The 24,833-nt window shown below is 38.0% G+C and overlaps 1 protein-coding gene and 1 long non-coding RNA gene across 5 annotated transcripts in view; one reads left to right on the top strand and one right to left on the bottom strand.

The window, feature by feature from the left end:
• The window catches only part of LOC134519425 (uncharacterized), a 55,249-nt gene extending 30,669 nt beyond the window's left edge, over window positions 1–24,580 (top strand). The window contains exons 3-4 of one of the 2 annotated variants that reach the window (XR_010072214.1): window positions 3,117–3,286; window positions 24,472–24,580. This is a non-coding gene — a long non-coding RNA (uncharacterized LOC134519425). Of the gene's footprint in view, window positions 1–3,116; window positions 3,287–3,705; window positions 5,777–24,471 lie in introns of those variants that run through there. The other variant, XR_010072213.1, reaches the window with a different exon arrangement.
• Window positions 1–24,833, bottom strand: part of CPPED1 (calcineurin like phosphoesterase domain containing 1) — a 49,897-nt gene that overhangs the window by 3,517 nt on the left and 21,547 nt on the right. The window contains exons 3-4 of one of the 3 annotated variants that reach the window (XM_063343598.1): window positions 15,392–15,814; window positions 13,107–13,196 (exon numbers count right to left, since the gene is read on the bottom strand). In XM_063343598.1, the coding sequence (XP_063199668.1) occupies window positions 13,132–13,196; window positions 15,392–15,814 (488 nt within the window). In that variant the 3' untranslated portion in view covers window positions 13,107–13,131. Of the gene's footprint in view, window positions 1–6,809; window positions 6,964–13,106; window positions 13,197–15,391; window positions 15,815–24,833 lie in introns of those variants that run through there. The other 2 variants (XM_063343599.1, XM_063343597.1) reach the window with 2 other exon arrangements.

Genomic DNA, 24,833 nt, shown 5'->3' with positions numbered 1-24,833 from the left:
TTGACCACCTTCTAAAGATGATCCATATGCCAGTTCTGCTTTCCTGCTGTGCTCCTCAGTAGCTATGGGATTTCTGCCGAAATTTTGAACCAATTTCCTCCATACCAGCAATTTCTGTTTTTTTGTTTCTTCTGACTTGCAAAAATAAACAAATAAATTGGTAGAAGCTGTATTCACTACTCTGAATGGCCTTTCCAATTGTCTTTACAGGTCAAATTCATGCTACCAAACTGATTATTTTCCCCTCCCCATTTGAAGTTTTATTCATTTTAATCAATTGTTTTTATTATTGCAAAATAATTAAACCTTTTTAGTCTCATGAGTCTAAAAAGTAAAGAAAAAGTCATTTTGATGCTAAGTATTTATCTTTCATGTCAAAGTTTGTAAAGCCATTAAAAACAGAGTTGTAAGCCTAGCTTCTTCCTAAGACAGAACACACTATCACAGACAAGCATTTAATTTCCAGGTTATGCCAGTATCCTGCACCGTTTAGCCATTCTGTGCACTGGTGATAGACACAGCATTTGTAGTTTGGCAAAAAATTATTCATCAGCTTTCTTGCTAATTTAAGACTGTGCATATTTTATTTTGAATGAAAATATGGAGTTAGCATAAATAGCTAATTCTACAAACAGGTCTTGGGATTCATTTTTGGCATTCTCAGTCTAAGACCCTTGGATTTCAGACTATTAAGCTTCCTGAAGCTGCATCTAATACTATTTTATACCGTTGTGAAGCAGAGAAATTACTGGACCGGATGGTTGAAAATACTGGAATGTTGTTGTTTATCATCAAGTGCAAAACATGTAAATGAGTTTTATATTTTGTTACAGAAAGTGTTTAGATCTGGTGTTGATTTACAATACTATTAATGACAATTCAGAAATTTTCAAACACACCTAAAGGATCAAGGTGTAATTTCTCTATTGAAATACAACAGGTTGTGTGCTCCTTAACCATAATGAAACTGTGATGGTTCTACATAAAGCATCTGAAAATACATTAAGTTAATACCAAGTGTCTCAGAAAACACACTAATTTTTCCCTGACAACTATGACTAGATAGCCAGCAGGTTATCAAAATAACTGGCTACTGTATGAAACAGTCTTTGCTATTAGTTTGCTATGTTGGCTAAAAAACTGCTGTGCTATAATAGAAAAATATTTCACTGGCACTATTCTATAGATGCTGTACTCTGCTGAACATAATTTGTGTTTATATTGAAAAACAAACTGAAAAGCAACGGTCTAAATATGTGCCTGTTCCTGAGGAGGAGAGCAGGGAAGAGAAGCTTCGCACACACAGGGCCAAGTGCCAGCTGCTGTGGGCCGTGTGAGGTGCTCCCCGATGGCTCTCCTGTCCTCTGCACACAGCAGCGCCTTGCTCACCACCCCAGGCTAAAAGCTATCCTTAAATATGCAGCACTGGGAGTTACCTTTCCACCATTGTTTTCATCATTAGAGAATAATGAGCAAGCTTATAAGGACGCGCAGGGATGGACACTGATGACAACGCCAAACTTCATTTGTTATTTTTCATGTATTTCAGTAATCTGCCATTCCATGCTTAACACAAAAGGGAACACGTACTTAGTCCTGTTCAAGCAGTAGACCAGAGAATGGGTAATTTGTGAAATACTATAACCTTGAATGACATTAAAAAAAAAAAGCTGGCAACAAGTGATTTTTGCCTTCAGACAGCAGAAATTCTGGAAAAGAGTAGAGGCTATTTAAAGGCAGAGAGCTGTGATTAGGAATATGCTATAACTTCAGAAGGAAATCCTTATTTCTCTAGCCAGAAAAACCTTCCACCCTTTCTCCTGCAGTAGATTTCGACCTCTTTCACAGTGGTCAAATGAAAAGGGAAGTAGGTGAGCCTCTCTTAAGACAGTTGGCTACATCAATCCTTTGCTTTTCTGGAGTGAGTGATTTGAAGACTGATATAAATATATAAACTAGGCTCAAAGTGTAGTTAAAAATTAAGCAGCTCGGCAAGCAAAACATGAATTATTCTGCTATCTGCCTGGTGAAAGCTACATGGGCTTTCATATTTCAAAATACAGAGATTTCTCAAATAGCAAATGACTCTAGGTGGAAAACAGAGAATGCAGTTACCTTAACATCAAATATGAGTATATGGTCATTGTCAGCAAGAACTTGTCTGTCACCCTATTTTAGTTTATCAGTACTAATTCTCTTCGCTCCGTGTAACCTGCTCATCCGCCTGTTGTCTGAGTTACACTTCCAAGTAAGTCAGCATAATAACTTTGAGAGCTTGCTCTGACTCAGCTGCAGGAACCTAGCAAAACATTTTACTTCTTTTTTTTTTAATCTTGGGAGAAACTGAATCAGAATACGTCAGAAGGTGATGGTGGAATATAAAAGCTCTGTGACATAACGAGCTCTTTGCAGAGATTCTGTACTTCCTAGATGCTGTTTTGGGTCCCTAAAATCATAATACAAAGATGTTTTACAACTGATGCTACAGTCAGTTTGAGAGTGAACAGTCATTTCTCAACTCCTACCATGTTGCAGCTTGTTACAGTGACTGTCTAATGCAACATACTTAAGCGATTCAAGCAGCAGAACTAAGTGTTTCTTCCTCATCATACGCACACCGAGCCAAACCATGCGGCTGCACTTGCCTCCTCCACCCCCAACCCTCCTGCAGTGACAAACAGAACAGGCCCATCTAGAGCTGCTGATGGCGTGGCTGGGCATTCTCTGCTCTTGCTTCCTGATACAGAGAGCAAAACTGAACGTGGTGGGAACTTTACATATGACGTCCTACTCGTTAAAGTGGGACCCATCTTGCCTTCTGGCATTGTCCTTAAAAGAGCAAGCCCTGATGGGGTGGGAGAGGGATGCTGAGTAGAGCAGGCTGCTTACTGCAGCCTCTGAGTTAAGGCACTTGTGGGGAGGACGTAAGACACACTAAGCTTAATGTTACCAGTTAGCTTTCAGCTTAGAGCTGGCTGTAATGAATCCACGTATATAGGACTTTCCTGTCCTTCAGGCGCTTAACAAATAACCAGTGGTCTCCAGCAACATTCTAGATGCCACTCACAGGCACGCATGTAGCACGGACCTGACTGTATCTTGGTCTTTCCATGCAGAGTTAAGCAGCAGCTAAACGAAAGATCAAGGACTGCACATTTAGGAACCTGATGTTTGGCCTGCTTGATTACTGCACCAGCTAGATCTGTAAAGTACCACTACGAGCTTCCAGTCAGTGACTGCTACTTCAGTAACAAGTTATTTTCAATATTTTCCACTTTCTCTGCAGGTAAGCAAAACTACTTTAGTCTATAAAAAAGTTAGGAAAAAGTAACAATTACAAAACCATAACGAGGTGTAAACCCATGTGACACACTTTTAGTAAGGGACATAAGTGCTCTCCTTTTACTGGAAGCATCCATGTTTCTAAAGTAGCATCTTCTCACCATCCAGAGAAGTTAGTCTTCGGAATTAAAAGACGAACAGGAGCCAAGACTTTGTATTATCATAAACCAAACCCTGACATACAGTTTCAGTGTAATTAGAAGGACAGAGGATACAAAAGTAATAAAGCAACTTTAGTTAATGTTGTAAGAAAAACGAAAATCTACTCTTGTCTGAGAATTCAAGGTAAGATTCTGAGACACCTATCCTAGACAGCAGGTAAAAAGTTTGGCCCATAATTCATGCAGCTTTTTTTCTTCTTAGGCAAATACTGCAACTTCACCACGATTACCTTTAATGTCTGCTAACTGCCTACACTCAAGAAGGTATTTTGGTATGGAACGGAAGTAAGAGTGATTTGTAAGCAGTGCAAATATGATACCTGAGACCAGAGAGGATGTGATTTAAAATCTTTTTTATCTCCTGTTGGCTATGGGAGGCAGATTCTGCCTACACAAGCTGGTGTTTATGGGTATCGTTCATCCAAATTCCCCATTTTAGCATATGGATGTCATTCAGATCCTAATTGCACCAGACGGGTGTTCAGTGCTGAAACGCCCTTGTGGATCTAGCTGCTTAGCATCAGCCTCTGCTAGAATTTAGTATCTGCTTTAGAATCATAGAATGGTTTGGGTTGGAAGGGACCTCAAAGATCATCTAGTCCCAACCCCCCTGCCGTGGGCAGGGACACCTCCCACTAGACCCGGTTGCTCAAAGCCCCATCCGGCCTGGCCTTTAGATATCTCCCTGTGAAAATTCTGCCCAGACTTTTCAGGTACTCTTTCTTTAGAGTGCTAGTATTAATTCTTGTTATTGTTGTGTTACAATATGTTACATCTTGAACAAAGAAACAAACAGGTCACTGCTGTGTATTAGTAGAAGTCTAACTGGTGGTGTTTTTCTTCAATAGCACTTTTTTGTTCACTCAACTGTGTTCCACTCACTTTTGTTAGTTAGCATAAGAAGGAAATCTGAACCAGTCAATGCAATAATACTGAGATGACAAGCAGGCAATTTACTTTGCTCTTGCTTTTGATCTTAAATATAAAAAGAATCTGAGAGATGTGTGCACTCAAATTTAATTTATTCATTTTAGATGTTTTTCTGAAGTAATACTGTCAAATTGCTAGCAATCTCAACCCACCCCTCCTTTTATTTTTCTAAATTCTAGTGTCCCGGCAGGTCTCATTTTTATAGGCCGGTTTAAGGTATCCTCAGGTCAGTTAAAAGCATGCAGTTATACACAAAAAGGTACAGTCCTTTCTCACTAGAAAAAAAAAAAAAAAGGTGGAGCACTGATTCGGTTTTTAATCCCTGGTTTCTGAAATAGCATTTGGGAAAAGCTTTGATATAAAAGCTGTATGAAATACTAAAAAACTACTGTGTAAATAAATGTCCAAAGGATGGCACCTTCACAAGCATTCATTATTTCATTTTTTATGAAATACAGAGTAATTTGAATTTAAATGTGACTGGAGGTTTCACAGTATCCATTAACAAAAAAAAAGCAGGATCCATTACTGCAAGACTCTATTCATACCTAATGGATTATTCATTAAAAGAGAAAAAAAGGGATGAAAATAAGAATAAAGTAAAAAATCTGCACAGCTAGTTACTATTTAAAAAACAAACAAACAAAAAACAAACCACACACACTGTCTCTCTGATCATCATCATCTGATGTCAGGCTGCGTAACAATACAACAGTTACAGAGTATCTGCAAGGGAAAAAAGACCTGAGCTGCAAATGCATTTTTTGTCAGGAGAGGACTGGAACCCAGAGACTCGGGATGGGCACCATCCAGTGCTGCGCAGCAGGTCTTGCTCTGTCTGTTCTAAAACTATATGCGGATCATAAAAACACCCAAACCCAATGAGCTTCATGCCTGCTCCAACACCAAACGTGAGTTTTCAGAATCAATCAACCTGCAAAAAAGTTAGTGTCTTTGTAAAAAGGTTTAAATGCAGCAATTGATTCCGATTTTGTAAACCAAAGAAGTCCTCCTGCCCGCATGCAATTTACCATCATTCTGCGATCAAGCACAAAAAGTCCTTTTTAGTTCTGACAAAGCTGAATCTGAGAGACCAAAAGATTTACGGTTTCCAAAGATCTGATCATAACTCTTTTTTTCCCTGTAGAATAATGCATTCCTACTAAAGAATGAATATCTATCACAGTACAAATTCCGTGAGCGCAAAGTAGCCTATTTCACATAAATAATTCATGACATAACAACCAACCAAAATGTGGATTGTTCAGGAGTCGTCTGTAGAGATGTAATACTTCCATGCGTTGATAAGCCTTAGACTCTTCATTAGCTTGACTGTGAAATGAATTAATAAATACTTTGGTTTTATCCTAATTCACACACTGCATTATGTCACTTCATACTGTAAGGATACACAGTGGCTTTGGCAAGGCAAGAGGTAAGTGCTGAGGAGGGTAATTAGTAGCTCCCATAATTCAGCATGCTACCTTTGATGCTGTCTGTTCATTCATAAGCAGAATCTTTACAGTACAACTTGTTTTTCAAAAATTTTCAAGCAAAATTCATGCTTTAATTTGGATACCTTTTTCCAAGTCAAAACCATGATGTGAACGCTTTGCTCATGGTTTCTATCGCAGACATTTCTCAATAGAAAATTCAAAACCACCTCTGCAGACTTTTCCTCCCCGCCCCCCCCAGCCCCTTACTTCCAGGGTCTGCTTTCTAAAGCCATCTCAGCAAATAACTAGTCATCGCAAGAGCTTCAGCAAGCTCTTGTTAATTTGCACCTTTCTCAGTTTAACAGCTCTGCTAAGATGGACAATTTTTACCAGCATTTCCCTTTTTCTCTTGGTTCTCTCTTCAAGCGTGAACCAAAACATCACACTGTATTACAAAGGGCTTTTCTTCTAGAGATGGTGTAATGGGTACTGTTAAACTGACTCACTGGCCTAACAGGGAGAGAGATCTAAACAAGGATCTGAGATTTGCTTGGGATGCTTCATGGAAAAGATTGGTACAGAAAAGCATGACCAGGCCAACCAGGCTCAGGAGCAACTGCCTGTATACAACCATCACATCCTCACAGACGGCAGTAGCTCTGATTTAGAAGAGATTATTCTTTGTAATGATGACCATCTCACAGGACTTCCGAGTTCCCAAACAACACAAAGCAGAATAATGTTCTGAAAGAAAGAGAGCCCTATATGAAATATTCATTACCTCTTTCATGTCTGGTGATACTGAAAAAAATTTGAAAGAAAACTTTACCCCAGTGTTGTTAGCTTGCTGTTGATTTTATTTCTGACAGGAATCAGAGGAGAAAGTAGTTCATTATATGACAAGAAACTACATACTGAATGTCCCGCAGAAGGCAGTTTGTCTGTTAGCAGAAGCAGCTAATGTTATTTTATAGAATTTTAAAAGCGCAGCATCTTCTTCCCACAAATTATAGTTTATCACTCAGAGAAATCCTTCTAAACAACCGTTCTGCGGCACCAGGGAAAAGGGTCAGCATGATTTTGACATAATTGCACTGTAAAAGAACAAAGACGTTTAGCTGTGTCTCATGGATAATCCTCTGAGAGTGATTCCATCCCAGTCATAGCTTATTGTGCAGTTGCAGAACCGTAATTCCCAGACTCTTCTCCCTTACTTGATACTCTGCTTCTGTTGTATTCTGTACTGTAGAAAAATGCAAGGATGTGCAAGACTGGGCATGTTTTCAACTCCATTTGGGGCAGCAAAAAAAGGGGACTATGGTCTGCTTTCTCTAAGTGGACCAACAGACAAACACATCTTTTTCAATCTGTGGTTTTGACCAGCCTTTTCTGTTTAAGGAGTAGTTAAGTCATTATAAAATGTCACTATTTTAAAACTGAAATGCTAGCAAAGTCATCCTTTTGCTTTATTAATCTCTGTGTTCTTTTCTTTTACCACATAAACATTATTATTAGAAATACAATGGGTGGCCTTCTTTCCTTCTCCATTAAGACAATGTGTAGGGGTACTCAGGATAATCTGACACCTGAGCCCCGTGACAGTCAGCATGCATAGGATGCATGTGCTTTCAAAAATGCTGGTTTAAAAAATAAATAAAATCAAGTGTGCTCTTTGGAAGATCACTCAGAAAGCTTACGCTGTTAAGGTATTGTCATAAGCATCAAATGTCTTCCCACAGAGTGGTATTTCAATAACAATGCGAAGGAGAGACTTGCTTTTTACTGGCAAGATTTCCTCTACCAAATTGTGAATATTGTCCTAAATCTCCAACTCCTGGCAGTCTGAGCTCTTACAGAGGCAGAGTTCAGCAGCTGGTAAAAATAGAAGAACCGTAGTGGAACATTGTACATGACAACATTAATGAGATCTGAAGTGATAGTACACACTAGTTTTCCTATGTGGAAGACTAGGTGACAGCGAGGAAAGGAACCTCCAATGCAATAGTAAGATTTTGTGAAATACATCTGTTTTCCTAACTTCTTGAGAAATTTGATGTTTGCTAGTTTAATTCAAGAAATACAGACTGAGCCCCAGTCTCAAAGGAAATCTAGTTGCAATGATTACAGTATCCAAATAGGTTAAAACAGGATGGAAAATAATGCATTCGTATTTATCTTGAAATATTAAAAAATATTTCATAAAGAAACATGCACCTAGAAAACATTTTTTCTCACGCAATCAGATGATACTGAGCTGGAATTCAGAGTTGAACTAGTTTAAATTCCAGGGGTGTCTGACTCTAATTTCTATGATGACACTCGCTTCCATGGCTTGCTTCCAAAAACCCCTGAATTCAGAAGAAGCTGTTTTCCAACTCTAGTTCCTAATGTACAAAAAGCATTTTGAGGCAGGTTTGCTGTGTCCAAGATGCAACTGGCCAAGCTTCAGTTGGAAATCGAACTGCTTGACCCAGCACTACGGACAGTGTGAAAATATAGGAAGAAAATTACCAATGTAAAAATAAACCAAAGAAAAGCAAGCAGATTTTCCAAATTAGGAAGAGAATGCCTGGAATAATCAGCATAGGCAATCAGTAGCAAGCTTTATTTAGACTGAGCCTTCAATTAAATAAATGCTTTTCTCAGCAAAAGCAAATGTGACTGTAAGAGAATGAGAAGGCTAAATTAGTGCAATATGAATGACATAATAAATATGTAATGGGTACAGTACAGACCTTGCTTCTCCTCCCATGCACTCTATAAAGAATTTGGGGAAAAAAGGTGGTTCTGACTGACCAGTGAAATCTATCATATGGTCCAGATTATCACCCTTTAATTGCTGATTAATGAACTATTTTTTACAGTACCTGCAGACGTGCATCAGGTTTATGGCTCTCAATACAGACTACAGATGAAGTTCAAAGCAAACAAAAGGAGGCATTTCTTCACATAGCTGTGAAACACGAAACTCCCTCCCGCAGACCATTGTGAAAGCTGAGAGTTTTCAAAAATCAACTGAACAAATCCATGAAAGAATCACTAAACTGCACTATATTGATAACATTAATATGATACAGTAAGTCCCTGAAAGAAAAATTGTTGGACATAGGAAGAAGTATTTGGAAGAAATACCATTATGCACTTTGCTGTCTTGTGCTCTTCCCAAGGGTTTGACTAATAGGAGAAGCAGGAGACTGGGCTATAGGGATTGTCATTCTGGTCTAGTTACTCTGCTTTTATGTTAGCTGTTCAAGTTTAATGATAAAATTAGGTTTAAAATAGAATTATGCGTACCTAAAAATGCTTCACTGTCCAAACCTCTCACTCAATCAAGGACTAAAGAAAGAGGATATACCAGCAAAAACTGATCCTGTATATATTTGTTCCCAAAACTGCAGGAGCTAGAGAAGAGCAGCAGTAGAGCCAAAATAGAAGCAAATAGGTGGAGAAGCAGTTCTGTAAAGAAATGAAATCGTACTGAGTGAAAAACCTGAATGTTACCAACACTCTAGTACCCTTTCAGAGTTTTCATAGGAAGGAGAACAAAATAAGTAGTATCCAGGCACAGGGAGATGTGTGTCTGTGTACGCTCACGCACATGTATGTGTAGATACCTGCTTCTTAAAAGGCAATGTTTCTGGCAAATACAACCATTTAAGTCACAAGGATAAATTGATCTCGAGCACTTCCCCTGGAGCATCGGGCACAAACTGGCTTTTCTTTCTTCCTTTCACTGGCAGCATACAGCTGTTTTATAAAGTGCTGAACAACAAGGTTGGTTCACAGTAATATCTGTTCTTAGAACAATTTTGCACTCCAAAATGTTCTTTCACCTTCCCTACAAGAGCACACGTTAACCATAGGCATTTTTTGTCGTACCTTTTTTCTCCCCTGGGCAGATGGTGTACATCATTTTTTCAAGACTCCAGTGCTACAACGCAAATGATCATATTTAGTAGCCTTTGTAAACAAATTCTCTTGTGTGGAATTGAATTGGTTTTATTTCATTGCGGTTTGAGAGTGCTCACGTCACCCCATCTGCCAAGCAGGTGTTACAGCAGCAAAGATAGATGTGAAAGCATCAGTCACAGCGCTATTAACAACTGTTCAATGCTCAGGCAGTTTTCAGACCATGCTCTCCACAAAACCCCAATCATTTCCCACGAACAGAGTGCCAGTAGAAGGAAACAGTCCCACTGGGAAGTGTCAGGGATCATCACCCTCCATCTCATAACCTCTTCAGTCAACCTTAAATAACAACATTATAGAATTATTTTGCGTAGCCCTTTAGAAGCTCTGTGTTATCCTACTTTCTTCAGAGAAGTTGTGCCAACAAAACAGAACTGAATAATTAGAATTTACTGCACACAGCACCATAAGCATCTTAATAAAAATATCCCATGTACTGTTCGCAAACATGATCCTGCAAACTTGCATGAAAACTCTTCCTTAAATTTGCTTTGTAGACTAAAGAATGATGCAGCTGGTGGTCAGTGGGCCTGTGTAAATGGGAGTCAAAATACTAGTTTGCAAAGTGTATCTATGTAAAAAGTATTTTTATATAGGACAACACTGAAGACAGCTATATAGAGAAGTATCTTAGTTTCACTTTTTGTTCCTATATAATCAGAGAAACAACAGGCACAGCCAGAGGGTGATTCCAGATCACCTAATTAGAGTGCTGGTCTAAATAAGCCTTTAGAGGTGCTGCCTGTGGAAGGTCACTCTGTACTTCAGGTTAATTTTTGTGAATGCCTCATGTGACCTTTCAGTGGAATTTTGTTTCCTGGTTTTGCTACTTTTTCCATTTGAAAATTAAGGTTTCTCATAGATGTGACACAAACCCCAAACAGTCCTGGCTTGCCATGTGCTCTAAGGATCAGTTTTGATCAACCGAAGCTACAGCCCAGTGGAGAAAACAGATTTCAAAAATTTATCTTAGAACAAATATTACTTAATGTCATTACGGACTATACTAAATAAATGTCTTTTGACTTGCTGCTGAATTTCTGAAAAAAATGTCTATGTCTATGTTTATCTAATACTAGATTACGTTAGCATACCTGGGGAACAATCTTAAAAAACACTGTTCTTACACAGTGACATAGAAGATACCAAATTTGGTCACTCTACCTGTACCATGAGTGCATAATTTCAAAGTTGAAAGAGGCTGATCTACATCACTGAAGTTAAGAGTACTTAAATCTAAATTATCTTAAATACTGACAAAGCGACACAGAAGCAAGCACTGAGATTACTCACTCAGTGTATGGGCTTTGCCAAAATCAAGGTCTCAATGGCAGGAAGTAGAAAATATTACTCCCTTGTCAACTTTGATTACACAACAAAGAAAATAATGAAACATAGCATATGTTGTCTGGTAAATTTTAGAAACGACAGCTTTCAGCACTCCATGCTTTAATTTTGTGCTCAAATATATCTCAGCTGTGGATGTTCAGAAAGATGCTTCTTCCTTTAATACTACTCTCCTGTCATAACATTTCTAAGAAGAGAATGTAGGTATCACACCCTTTTAATGAGTAAAGGTGTTAGAAGTTACAGCACCTACAATCACAAATATAATGAAAAAAATATGCCGTTTAATAAAGTCAGGTTGTTATTTTTCTCCGTATGTACAAATTAAGTATTTTTAACCACATCTGAAAAACTGCTTTGAAGACTTTTTAATTAAAAGAAGCTGGAGACTGCAGGGAATTTTCTTCTATATTTTATGTCTATTATCTAGTGATTCTCTCTTGGATGCAAAATCTCTCACCTAGATAGGCCTATTCTTCTTAGTCTGAAGCAAAAATTCTTTTCTTGACTTTGTTGGTGAAAAACCAGCTATTAATTTAGGTTTTATTCAACAGAGCTTTTAAACAAGTTCAGACATTAGCTTAAATATTTTAGTTCATTAGGGCCATTAAGAAACATTTATTATTACATTGTGTTAAGTAATATAAGTAATTTCAGCGTGTCAGTGATGTTTTTCAGGACAAAATGTCTTTAAAAGACTGTCCATAGCTGAACAAAAAATACCCATACTTTTCAGGTCATAGAAAAAAAAGTCTTTTACGTCCAAAGAAAATTATACCGGAATGAGATATGTAAGAAAAATTATTTATTTTATTACATAAACTGCTTAATTTAACAACTAATTTTTTACCTATGTTTATCAAAGACATGCAGACCAGATTTTTGGCTAGACCACTATCTAGATTCTTTTATTTTCCCACAAAACTATGAGCAAACTTATTTATCTCAGCACTATAAAATTCTTAAAAGCTGAATATGCATTCCACGTAGCAGAGTGGAGTGACTCCAGCAGATCTCACAGATGAGAACGTCAGGTCAGCTCATTCACAGTTCTTGCACACAGGTTTTTTCTGTACTTAGCTTCTGCATGTAGAGGAGGCAGAGCTTTGACAACTGAGGCCAAACTTTCAGAAGTTATACAAATATGCTTTCAGAAATGTATTTTCACTTAAATTATAAACTGAGTTTATTTTCACCGTCACTGAAATCACTTTCTCAAGGACAATACTTGTTATAATGCATTTAAAGAAAAAATGGTCTAGGAGGATTTCTTAGATGTGCAGCTTACAAGTATGGTTTAACTCTGCATAGTAGTAATACATATTTACAAGTGCCAGATTTTCAATTTATAAATATTTATCATAAGGACATGATTTTATCTTTAATTAGCCCAACTGTTAAGGACACTTCTAATGTGAGAAATGTAATTCAGTATTTCGTACCAGATGTAGCCTCTACAGCTAGTCTTTTATCTCTGCTTGTAATGAGCGGATACTTAAACCAAAAACATTATGTAATATGTAAGTGATTAGAAGAGAATAACTACAGAAGATTTGGGCTCTGAATTTTAAATAATAATTTTCTGAAGTTGTATACCTCACTTTAAAGCACCTATGCAATATCGCCATTCTTTAAGTATCCGATTAATTCCTACATGTACCCATATGTATTCCTTTACTCGTGGAAGGACCTGAATTACTAGATTGTCCTTCCTTTCCTGTCTCTCTCTAACTGGGTGAGTTACGGCTCTATGTTTGACACTTCTCAAAAAAGTATAAACATGAAAACTGGGATAGTTCCAGGTCTGATCCTGGGTTAACAACTGAAATATGATGTCCATCTAAAAACATCGCATTGCCAGACATAGGAACTGCTAAATCATGCACGCTAGACTGAAATTTTTCATAATTACACAACAAACCTTTGGAGTGGTTGGAAACACTGAATCAGAGAGTGAGAGAGCAGAAGGAAGGAAGGACTGGCGACAGGTCGGGGGAAGAAGAGTTGCAGCCTGGTGGAGTCATTAAAAAGGCAGACTTACTTTCTTTTTTCAGAATAAATAGTTGTACCAAATTTCTAAATTAAGTGCTATAAGGGGTTAGCCTTCTTAAACTGCAAGTCACAATTTAAAAAAAACACACCACAAAGGCAAAGTAGATAGGAATTTCATTAGCAATATTCTGTGTTTTAATCTTCCAAGAATATATGAAATGAACTGGGGGAAAACCAATTTCATGTCTAATGATATGCTGAAATTGATTATTCTTTGGCAAAGTAGAGAGTCAGAAAATAAGTGGAGTCGTTGCGTATCTGTGCATCTATCCTGCCACGATAACTGCCTGTTTGCAATCCACTGATAACATTTTGTGATCTTACAAAGACTGTTCTTCAATTGAATAATAAAATGGAAACAGAACGCACCCGTTGCTAAGGAAACTCTGAGCCAACTTTTGATTCAGCTAATTCTTCTCAGCAGTCTGAGTTACACTGAACCGCTTGCTCTCTGTATTCATTTAATTAGCAATATGTTTGATTATTGGATTGCGAATATTAGCTATTGACTCATTTACTTATTGTATAAGACAGCAAGCAAAAGATAAATGTTTTAACATATTAATGAAGGAACCAAACAACACATAATTTTCGGAGCATTTTACGGATGGGAATGGGGGACACAATGAGAAATGATGGAGTTAAGGTAAAATTGGGATGTTGGCCCAGAAAGGAGTTTGGGAATTTCTTCTGCAGAGCCGTCCTCTATTGCTGGCTTCCCATTCTCTCTTCCTTTCCCCCATCATTTGAAGCCTACCCAACTTGTGGTTAAGCCTCTGGATACACATTAGGAGGATCAATCTGAAATATCCCTCTGAGAAACATGATAATGTAACAATGATAAATGTTACAATGATAACATTTTGCATAATCCCTTTTACCTCTTGATTAATTATATTCCCAGTACTGCATTAACACATGTTGGTAACCTGGATGACAAAAAGCTCTAGAACTTTGGTTTCCACATTAATGCCTGTTTACTGGGATACACCTGTGTGGCAACATCCTTCTGCTAACAAGCTTTCCACTGAACTAGGATGTAGTTTTAGCCAACAGTACATAAGCAGTCATTTAACAGCCTAACTTTCCAATAGCAATACCTTCCACTACATTAACACTAGCACAAAAATTAAAAAAGGTATTATGAGGTATTCTCAGCATGTCTCCTTATGGGAAAAAAAAAATCCCATTTGTAAATCTTCAATCTGCAAATATGTCAGTCCCCTGGCGAGCCCTCAGATAGCTGTGAATTTTGGAAACGGTAGGAGATTCAGAGCTTGGAAATTAGGCTGCTTTTGGATGAGTCCAGGCTTAACAATTATATGGCAAATTAGGAACAGTATCATAAACAATTTGCATTGTTCAGTAATCCAAATAAAGTGCTCTCTTAGAGATAGAGAAAATGACACTCCGATGCAGCGATGACAGGCTGGCAGGAAATTTTGAGGGACTAGCACACCCCAGGAACATGAAGGCAATTAGCAGGAAACAATGGGAACAGCACCGAGGAGTAGCTGCGTACTGTGTCTGTCTCCAAGGTGTTCAAGTGTCATCAAACAAAGCTAAAGGATTTGGTACAATATACTTGTTTAGCGCATGTTCCACCTGCCCTTATCCCAGAAATGGCCCCTTGATGGGCCATGGATATGCAACGGATTGATCTTAGCAGAGCAGGACTCTCTTTAACACTGAATAAATCTGGAGTGCATTACACTCTTGGTTTAAAATTGGCTCAGTGTGGGAGAAAACAACCTCCAAGGTAATTCTGAATTCTGTTTCCATGTTTTATGTAAAACATAAATTCTGTGTTTTTCTCCTATGGTTATACCTGATCTTCCACTCCTTAGGCAGGAAAAACTCAGGTTGTTTTTCATCCATCAATACTTGCAAAATGGAATCCTTTGTATTAGTTTTATAGCGTTTTTTACTTTTTGGTTTTTACGTTTCACTTAAACTTTTAAATTTTCTTTGGTACTTTTTCTAGCTGATTAGATTCAGTTGATAATTTTAACCTACAGGGAACAATGAGATTTATAAGCAGTATCTAAAATTCCTTGAAAACAGTACGATTTAAAATAAATGTATTTTGTCTGTCAGCATAGCCATTAACAACTTGAAAGAAAAATTCAAAAATAGGAAAATTTGAGAAAATACCTGCTTTATGGAACTTTTCCATTATCTCTTGACGAACTGATTTTTCCAAGTTGAAATAATCATGGTCTTCATCAGGTTTTCTCAGAAACAGAGGGATGTGCTGAAATACTATTATATGCTTGCATTTATGTTTTTCAGCGACAGCCAGTTGCTCATTGAGCCACACATCCTGGGCTTGCTTTAACTCGGGGCATTTGGAAGAATCAAAGTATAACTGAGAATTCAGCACCAGAAAGAAAACACCTCCAACCCAAAAGCTGAAGTAGTCATCTCCCCAGTTCTTACAATAATTATCTATTGTTTCTCTTGTTGGAGTATTGCCAATATCGTGATTTCCACTGACAAATACCAATGGGATGTCCTGGTCAGTGTTCTTCAGAACATTCTTTAAATCTTGCTCTTGGTCGTTTCTCCACTGAGTTCCTACAGAAAAAACAAACACGTTTTAGTGTTTATGCTATCTTTTGCTGCCCTCATTGTCCGCTTTTGTTTATGGAACTATGCATAGTACGAAAATATTTTATATTACATGTGATCATGATAATACGCAGGGATCTAGAAATACATCTTCACTTTAATATGTCCACTGAACCCTCTCCCTCCCGCTTCTTTCGCTCCCTTATCAAGCACTCTGCCATTTTCAGTAACTTCCCTTAAGGAAACCTGTGCATAGAGGAACCAACAAATAGCATAGCCGTAGGTGATATCAATGGTCAGTGTTTTGCACTAAAAGCTTTAGCAGGCTGATTCTTTTCATCTATAGACTGATAATGCGGCAAAAAATGCAGCAACCTTAGGTGGTGTAACAACTTTACACAAGGGTAAAAACCGGGTCAACCTCTGTTTTATATTTTACGGCTCTGCAAAGGAATTAAGGTTGGGGTTTTTTTTCATTACAAGAACTACTTTAACAGCAAAAATCTAATTAGTGTCTTGTGGCGACTTGTTTATATGATGAGTCTGTTTTAATAATGAGCATGGCATTAATTTCAAAGAAAGGTAATTGTGCACTTTGCTAGTTTTTCCTGCACCTCTGTTTTTATATTAATATGCATACCAGACAGTTACTCTTCTAGTTGTCAGAAATTTGTCCTTGTCTAGAAGATTAATTTACAATCAGTGAAAAATTTAGAAAGGATTTTCTTAAAAAAGCAGTTATTTTATTCTAATGATGACAGAGGTTTTTTAAGTTTTCTGAAGAGTAATCGTTAATCAGAGGCCATTGATGTGCTTCTTATTCATTAATTAAACTGAACATTTATAAATTGTATTTTGTTCTGCAATATATAACATATATCTAAAACAGGCCCATTTCACAAATAACAATTGCATTTGCCAAGAAGTAGTAACAGGATTTTCACAAGACCTCTAAAATCAGTATTATAACATACATTTCCATACAGGTCTATGTAAATCAATCATCATGTATTTTTAAACTGTGTTCTATTTTTGTAACAACACATATATATATAAAAAATACCTGGAAATGTATTAGAGAGGCTTCTGTAATGTAACTATGAAATGTTTCTTCAAAATATTTATGATCAATATGTTGACAAGCACTGACCCTTAGCAACCATTATTAGTGAAGGCTTCAGTTCCTTTTCCATGTTTCTTCAAAATATTTATTATCAATATGTTGACAAACACTGACCCTTAGCAACTATTATTAGCGAAGATTTCAGTTCCTTTTCCATAGCCTACAGATATAGACTTAAGTACCACCTTATTGCTGTTATTAGAATTCCACAGCTTTAGAAAAACATGGAAAAAAAACCATATTATGCCCAAATTATGTCTAAATGTAAAAACAGAGAGATTTGATATGTGTGCATTAAGTCAAAATCCACAAGTCTCTTGTGTTTAACGGTTGTTAAGCTGTACAGGGTAGAAAGCTGTAGCAAAATCTTTGAGTAACTTGAGAAATATTGGGCATACGATAACCAGTGTAGTCTAGAAAGTAGTGGACAGCATCAGTTTGTGGGGTACCAGGACTGTGGTCAGTTAGGTTGTCTTTCCAGTTATGGAAAATATCCTTATTAATACTAGAAAAAACAGGGCAAATGACATCTCATGTTACTTGAAGGAGATAGATTTTAAAAAATAAACCCAAAAATTTAAATAAACCTGGCACACTATTGTCCATGGGGCAGGGAATCTAGCTGAGAAAGCTGCTTTTCTGCCACTCCCCACCTTCCTATGCAAAGAGTTGGAAATTTCAAGCTATAAATATGAAAATGTACAGGGGAAGGGGGGAAAGGCGAGGGAGAAGGCTCTGTTAAGATACATGTAAACACATTACATCTCCATGCTATCACTTTGGGAAATTTAGCTAACAGTTTCAGAGTATAAAGACATTTATGCATAAGTTACAGAAATAATTTGTAGAATTATGTATACCTCTTCCCAGTGGTGAAATTCAAGCTCTAGAGACTAACACTTAGATTAGATTTGTCGACAGCAGGGCACTGGTTCCCTCATTTAATGCAATATTATTTCTATAGCAACGGAGAGACATATTCAGTGTTTTATTGCAGAAAACAGATCGCTCAAAATGGAAAACAAGGTCTCTGCCCAAAGAGTCTAGGAAATCATACTAAGTAAAAATTACTTTAGGACAATTACATCTTGGCTCGACCTCTTCTTGGTAGAAGGTCAAAGCAACTTCAAAAGAAGAGATAAAGCTGGGAAAAGGCAGGGTAATGTCTCTGCATGCTTTGGGTGTAGCGCTGGAGAGAAAGGGCTGGGACGTACACGCGAACCATGAGTTGTACTACAGTAGCACACACTACTTTTGCTACAATGAGCCACACCACTATGCAGTGCCCCCCTGAGGGCACCTCCCTCTTACTTTTACAACTGAGGTTAAGTAACAAACAAAGATGAAGAGGAGGAGATAAAGAAGTGATAAAGAAGGAAGCCATTAGAAAACTACAGTAGCCACTGTAAATATCCCCTTTAAATCTCTACTGGCATAGAGCTAGCTATAATATTTAATTACTCCAATTATGAAGAACGTTTTTATTTGATGACATGTATTTCTTTAGCTTAGATAGAGGTTTGTTGTAGGTGAACAGGAAAAGAATATAATGCCAAGAGGCAATGTAAAAAAAAATAGTTTGGGAAGTGTCAGGGTAGATGCAACTGAAATTAATTTCTGTTCTGTTTAGCCTGGCATCATGTGCAGTGACATTTTTAAATCCCAGGCCACGATAGTCTGTCTTTATGTTAGGTTCTGTAAATACAGTCTTGCCCTGAGATAAATGACTTCACAAATTAATAGCCCATAAAGGGCAGTTCAGCTTTTATGAAAAACACGGAAGTGAGAACTGTTGCTAGTGCAGTTGCCTACAATTTTCCACAGCTTCCCAGTCTATCATTTTTGAAAGCTGAATGATGTGAACAAGAGCATAAAGGTGCAATGTCAATGTCTCTGTTGCGGTATATCTTTCTGTTCTTTAGGCAAATAGCGATATAACATACACTTCCAATATTCTTTCCTGCATTGCTTAAAAGAGTCAAGACAACCTGCCTTCACACACTGAAAGAGCAGATTTCAAGAAAGAAAGCATTTTTAAAGCATATTTGCTGAAGCTGGCTTCAGTCAGCAGAAGCAGAATTCACAGGTTATTCAGCCAAAGAAATAATCCTTTAGCTACTAATCCACAGTTAGATTTTACTTTCGTATTCCACAGAATAGAGCACCTCTATAACAAAGTGTTGCGTTTGAGTTTTTTAATGCACTAGCTATAAAAACAACTTGAAGCACCATTTACTCCCAAACCATATTTCTGTAACTGATAGCTGAAATTGCTGATTGCAATTTCTGCATCTGAGGCAACTCTTCACTTACAGTAACCTCCACCAACACTGTAACTTTCTCCCCCAAAGCATTACAAATGAAAAATTAGCCATCAATTAACACCACCACCCATTTTTCTACTGATATGGATTAGGAGAGGGAAAGGGGGAGGTTATAATGGTATTATTAGGTGGTAACCCCAGGCGTTTCTGTGTTGGTGTACGGAGAAGAACTCCAAGTACTCCCCCCCTAAGCAGGAGAAGGCTCCAGCCCCTGTGAGGGGCCCCAGCTGTGGTGGGAACGGTGGGGATATTGGCCTGGATCTACAATTCACGTCATTGTCCAAGAGATGGAAGTTCTAGTGAGGTAATTCTACTTCTTTTAATGATCAAAGCTATTGGTCATAAATTCACAGAGAAGACGACCGTCAGAGGTCAACTACTCAATATTACGTGATGACACTGCATTTTAGAGAAGCCACTCTGAGGGATGTGGCTGGCACAAGCTGACTCGGCCGCAGGACAGAACTGCTGCAGCTTGACCTGTGGTACTGCTGCTGTTTCTGAACCTCCTTCTGGAGGTGGGTTTTCTCAGGAGCCCGAAGAGCACCTCATTTACCTGTTCTGCAAATCTTGACACAGACAGTACTGTGTCATGCTTTGCTACAGGAAAGGCCATAGACATAAAAAAATAAGTGGACCTAACATCTGACTTTAAAAGTTTGGCAAGGGGGGCAGAGAGGCAGAGTATGTATTTACATCCCCACTGATACTCTGCACTGTTACAGTGGTCTCTGTCTCTGCAACACCTTTGCTTGGCACAGGCACTTTTAGGATGAAGCTACCCAAGATGTCTTCAGCCAATTTAACAACACGTAGAAGTGTAGCACAATCATTTCCTGAATTTCTACCTTACTTGGTCTCAGTATTTCAATGTATCTTAAAAGTGTCCCAAACTTCAGAGGAGTTGCAAACACGTCCTTTTTAAAGAAAAGCACAAATTTTCAGTTGGAAAAAGTAGAAAGTTAAAAAGAACATTGTTTACTATGAGCTTTTATGTTATAAACACTCTTGAAAAGACCTGATACAACAACTGTAATCTGCCTAACATTTAACCCAAGAAACTAATTATCGAAGAACAGGTAAAAGCTAAATTGTAGATTAAAATACTATATAAAATACCAAATAGAAATAGTAACTAAATCTGATAAAAGCAGAATAAAAATGTCAAAACACCACTGATAAAAATGGAATGTATAAAAATATTGGGCCCATTCCGTCTGTAATTTATTATATCAGGAAAATTACTCTGACATCAAAAGACAAGTAATTCTTGTTGAAAGCAATCACATTGTTACAAACAAGCAAAAGACAGATTTTTGTGTTTTCCTGGGCCTTACAGTGCATCACAATGGCTTTAACCAAAGAATCTAATTATTTTGGGCACTGCCCTGTTCTTGAGATGTTTTTCCTTTTATTTATTTATTTTTTTGCTTTTCACGACTAGAGCAACAAGAGTAGTTGCTCTACTCCTTTTGTATGCCATTTAGAGGACTTTCCCTAGTAGTATTCCCTAACTTTCTAGAGGAGTCCAAGGCTATATTCACAGCATGCTCCTTTTGTAAGTATGTCCACTGAAATAAATTCAACTGCTACCTCTACTCTTCTGTGGGAAAGAAGTCTCCTCCTGTTCAAAATAGGATTGCCTTTCGTCTGTGCTGTCCTTTTGGATACCTGGCTGTTGGCTCCAGCTTAACAGGGCTATAACTAAGCTCCTACATCATCCCTTTCAGCATCGCAGCTGACCGCCTACCCAGTGACAGCCCTGTTGCTGCGCCTGTCACTTAGAAGACGGCACAGGCCCCAAACCAATGGTTTCATCAAGATCAGACTGTATCTTACAGGCTACTTCTGCAATTACAACTTTACCGCATCTAATTTTTACATGCCACCATAAATAAAAGTTTAACTGAGCTCTAATCTTGTCACATCTCAAATACTGATACACAGTTTTCTCTGATCTTTGCAAACGCAACCCAGCATCCCTTCAGCACACTGATGCAGATGCATCTTTCCCACCCCAAAGCTCTGACACTATTCTTGCCATGCTGCCTTCTTTCCTAACCTTCCTCATCTCACCAATATGGGCAACTCTACTGTCATGGCCAAACTCTTACATTCTTCTCATTTGTTTATGTGTTACCATCCCATAAAAGAAATTATTCTCTCATTGTCCGTAAACAGTTAGAAAAACCCATCTTGCTCTCCCCTTCACATGACCCCACCTGGAGTACTGCATCCAGTTCTGGAGTCCTCACCACAAGGACATGGACCTGTTGGAATGGATCCAGCGGAGGGCCACGAAGATGATCAGAGGGATGGAGCACCTCTGCTGTGAGGACAGGCTGAGAGAGTTGGGGCTGTTCAGCCTGGAGAAGAGAAGGCTCCACAGAGACCTTATAGCCCCTTCCAGTACCTAAAGGGAGCCTACAGGAAGGATGGGGAGGGACTCTTGATCAGGGAGTATAATGATAGGACACAGGGTAACGGGACACAGGGTAACGGCTTCAAACTGAAAGAGAGTAGATTTAGATTGGATATCAGGAAAAAATTCTTTACTGGGAGGGTGGTGAGGCACTGGAACAGGTTGCCCAGTGAAGTTGTCAACGCCCCATCCCTGGAAGTGTTCAAGGCCAGGCTGGATGAGACTTTGAGCAGCCTGGTTTAGTGAGAGGTGTCCCTGACCACGGCAGGGGGGTTGTAACTAGATGATCTTTCTAGTTCCTTCCAACTAGATCCCTTCCAACCCGAACAATTCTGTGATTCTGTGCGATTCATTTTTTCCTAGGATGCTACAAAAATGTGAAAATAGACAGCCACTAGCGCAGCAAGAAGAGATCTATCTGGCCACCCAGTTCAGCCTTACTGGTGCTCTTGGTAGTCCGTCCTCTTCATTGTTTCTTGTTTTGAACTTAAAGTTTCCCCTCTAGCATCTGACATTATGAAGTCATGAAATACACTGCATCATTCCAAATTATTACATGGAAAAATAAGCTGATCGATTTTAATAAACCCAGTACGGTTGTGTTCCGAAATAGGTTTTTCTGGCTTAGCCTGTGCTGTAATAGCTAAAATGACTCCTCTCTCTTCTTTAGACATATATATTTCTAATATTCAAATAGCCTGAAAACAATTTTATGATGTGCAAAAAAATTTATTACATGCTTAAAAATAATGTAAATATGACTATATTAACTACTGGACAAACTGACTTCTCAGTTTGAACCTCATCTCATTAGTTCCCCTGAAAAGCTGGAACTGAAATACTCATTTGTCTACAGCTGTAAGCGACCGATTTTTTAGTACATTAGAAACAAGTAATAATCTGTTCTGAGACACAAAAAGTGATCTCACTAAAGTATTTCCCTGCATGAAAACACAAATTAAATTTATTTTATAACTTTGGGCATTGAAACAAGAGGAAAATTTAACTCCAGTTTTAGCTAATATTTAACAATTATGACATTACAGCAGTGACAAAGCCGCAAAAGTGGACGAGGAAGCCTATTAGGGGATCAACTGCTCCTAGAGTTTCAGTGCATGACACTAAATATAATGACTGCAAATGCCAACATTTTTCTGAGTGCCAGCCACACAGGTGTCCACTTAACCTGATTTGTGGCACTTACTGTTCCACCTTCTGTTGTGAAAATAAGTATTATGCTTCACTTAAGCACAACTCTGCTCTTATCCTTACTCATCTCCTAGCTATGCAGAGCTGTCACATCAAGCATAGGCCATCACTGCCTCTGGGGCCATTCTTCTGATGAAATCATCCCAAGCAGGAAAAAATACCACAATGTTACTGGAGTTACAACAACAAACAGTAACAACAAGCTGATGGTACAAAAGTCTTTTTTCCAGTAACTTTGTTTTTTTTGTTTTTAAGAGACAGAGCAAGATTTTAATCTTTTACATTTTCTTCAAATGACTACCTGCGAGAATTTTACAGCTTTTTGAGGCCTTCATCATGTTTACAGTTTCATACTAAGTAGTTACGGGATGACTAATAACTCTTTGAACAGTAGTCCCTTAACACTGACGAAATTGTCCTCACTGTGAAACTGAGAAATGCTTGCAATAAGTGGATACAATTACTTAAAAAGACATATACTTTTCCTGATGTCTAAGGCAGGTACCCTTACAAGAGACATCTGTGCTATCAGAGCAAGTGCAGAATGACAAGGCAGTTAGTATCAGCCAAAGTCAATGGTTCAGACAAACCACTTCTTCCTTAGAATGTGTCCTCTCAGCCCAGTTTGTGTCTTTGTTTCACACTCATGTTGGCTGCGGGGTGTTCAGAGAAGAGCTAACAATGCAAACAGGCGATGTGCCGTGGTCAGAGCTGTAACACAGCCTGCTCAGAGCCACAGACAGGAACTGGATGCTCTAGCCCAGTTCCTACTCATTACAACCATCTCACCCTCCATTGGCTACATAAGAGTTGGCAGTTTGGAAAAGACTTGGTACAGCTTGATCAACTGAGTCAAAATCATGTGGGCTATACCTTCTGCCGCTTACTTCCAAGGGAGAAGAGGAAAATCCTTTACAATTCAGAGGGATGGAAAAGCCTGGAAACGTGCCTTTTAAAAAGCAAATACTTTTAAACTAGAAAGACAGTTCTAATCACCTCGTTTGACCATACCTGTGTAATCCAAAGCACTGACTTTGTGCAAGTTTCTCTTTACAAATAGCAAATCCAGTTCCAAGAAAACAAAGGAGGCAACAAAGATTCTAACACAAAGGTATATTCACTGTACAATGTGCCAAACTAATAACTCCCTGTGGATGTCTGCTCCATGTATACATTTTCAAATGTTTGCAGATAGGAGCTGAATTGCTAAAGCTGAGAATATGATAAGCTAAATTAAAACTTTCTGGGCTGAGAAAGAAGCAAGAAAAGAAATTATAACTGGACTTTGAGAGTAAGTTTTTACTAGAATATGGAGAATGATCTAACTGTGCTTCCATAAATATTTATATTTATTTTTATATATAAAAATCTAGTACTTTGTACTAAATTTTCAGTACTAGTACTGAATCTGCCACTTGTACGGATACTTGTATTGTAAGAATATATGATTTGAGACAATCATGTAATTAATTACATCTCAAAGATTTTCATATATAGAGAGTTACTGTCTTGGAGATTATGGTCTAAATTACAAATAAGTATATACTTGCTGAAGATTAAATATTTGCTTCTGGTTTCTTTGCAGTATGAGACCACTACATATTGAACACACATGGAGAATCTCTCATGCTTCCCTACTCTTGGGCTGGAGTAAATTAAATTTCACACTAAGCAATTTGAAGGCTCTGAATGCTCCATTAAGTTTTACTAGAATCAGATAATTACTATTAAATGTTTATCTATGCAACCATAGTGGCATTTCTTGAAATAGGTATTATTAGATGTTTGACAAATAATGTGCTACTTACCCAACTTCTTAGATGTTATTAATTAATATTAGGATAAGAGTTTGGAGAAGAAAACAGCCACGAATCCTTTTGGTTTGGCCTCCATCCTACTGAGCATATAAAAGTTTTTGATAGATGGCAACAGCAAAAAATAAGGATG

This window comes from Chroicocephalus ridibundus, chromosome 8, assembly GCF_963924245.1.
Source record: "Chroicocephalus ridibundus chromosome 8, bChrRid1.1, whole genome shotgun sequence".
Classification (NCBI taxonomy): domain Eukaryota; kingdom Metazoa; phylum Chordata; class Aves; order Charadriiformes; family Laridae; genus Chroicocephalus; species Chroicocephalus ridibundus.
The sequence above is the reverse complement of the archived record's forward strand: the minus strand, read 5'-3'. Positions and strand labels throughout refer to the sequence as shown.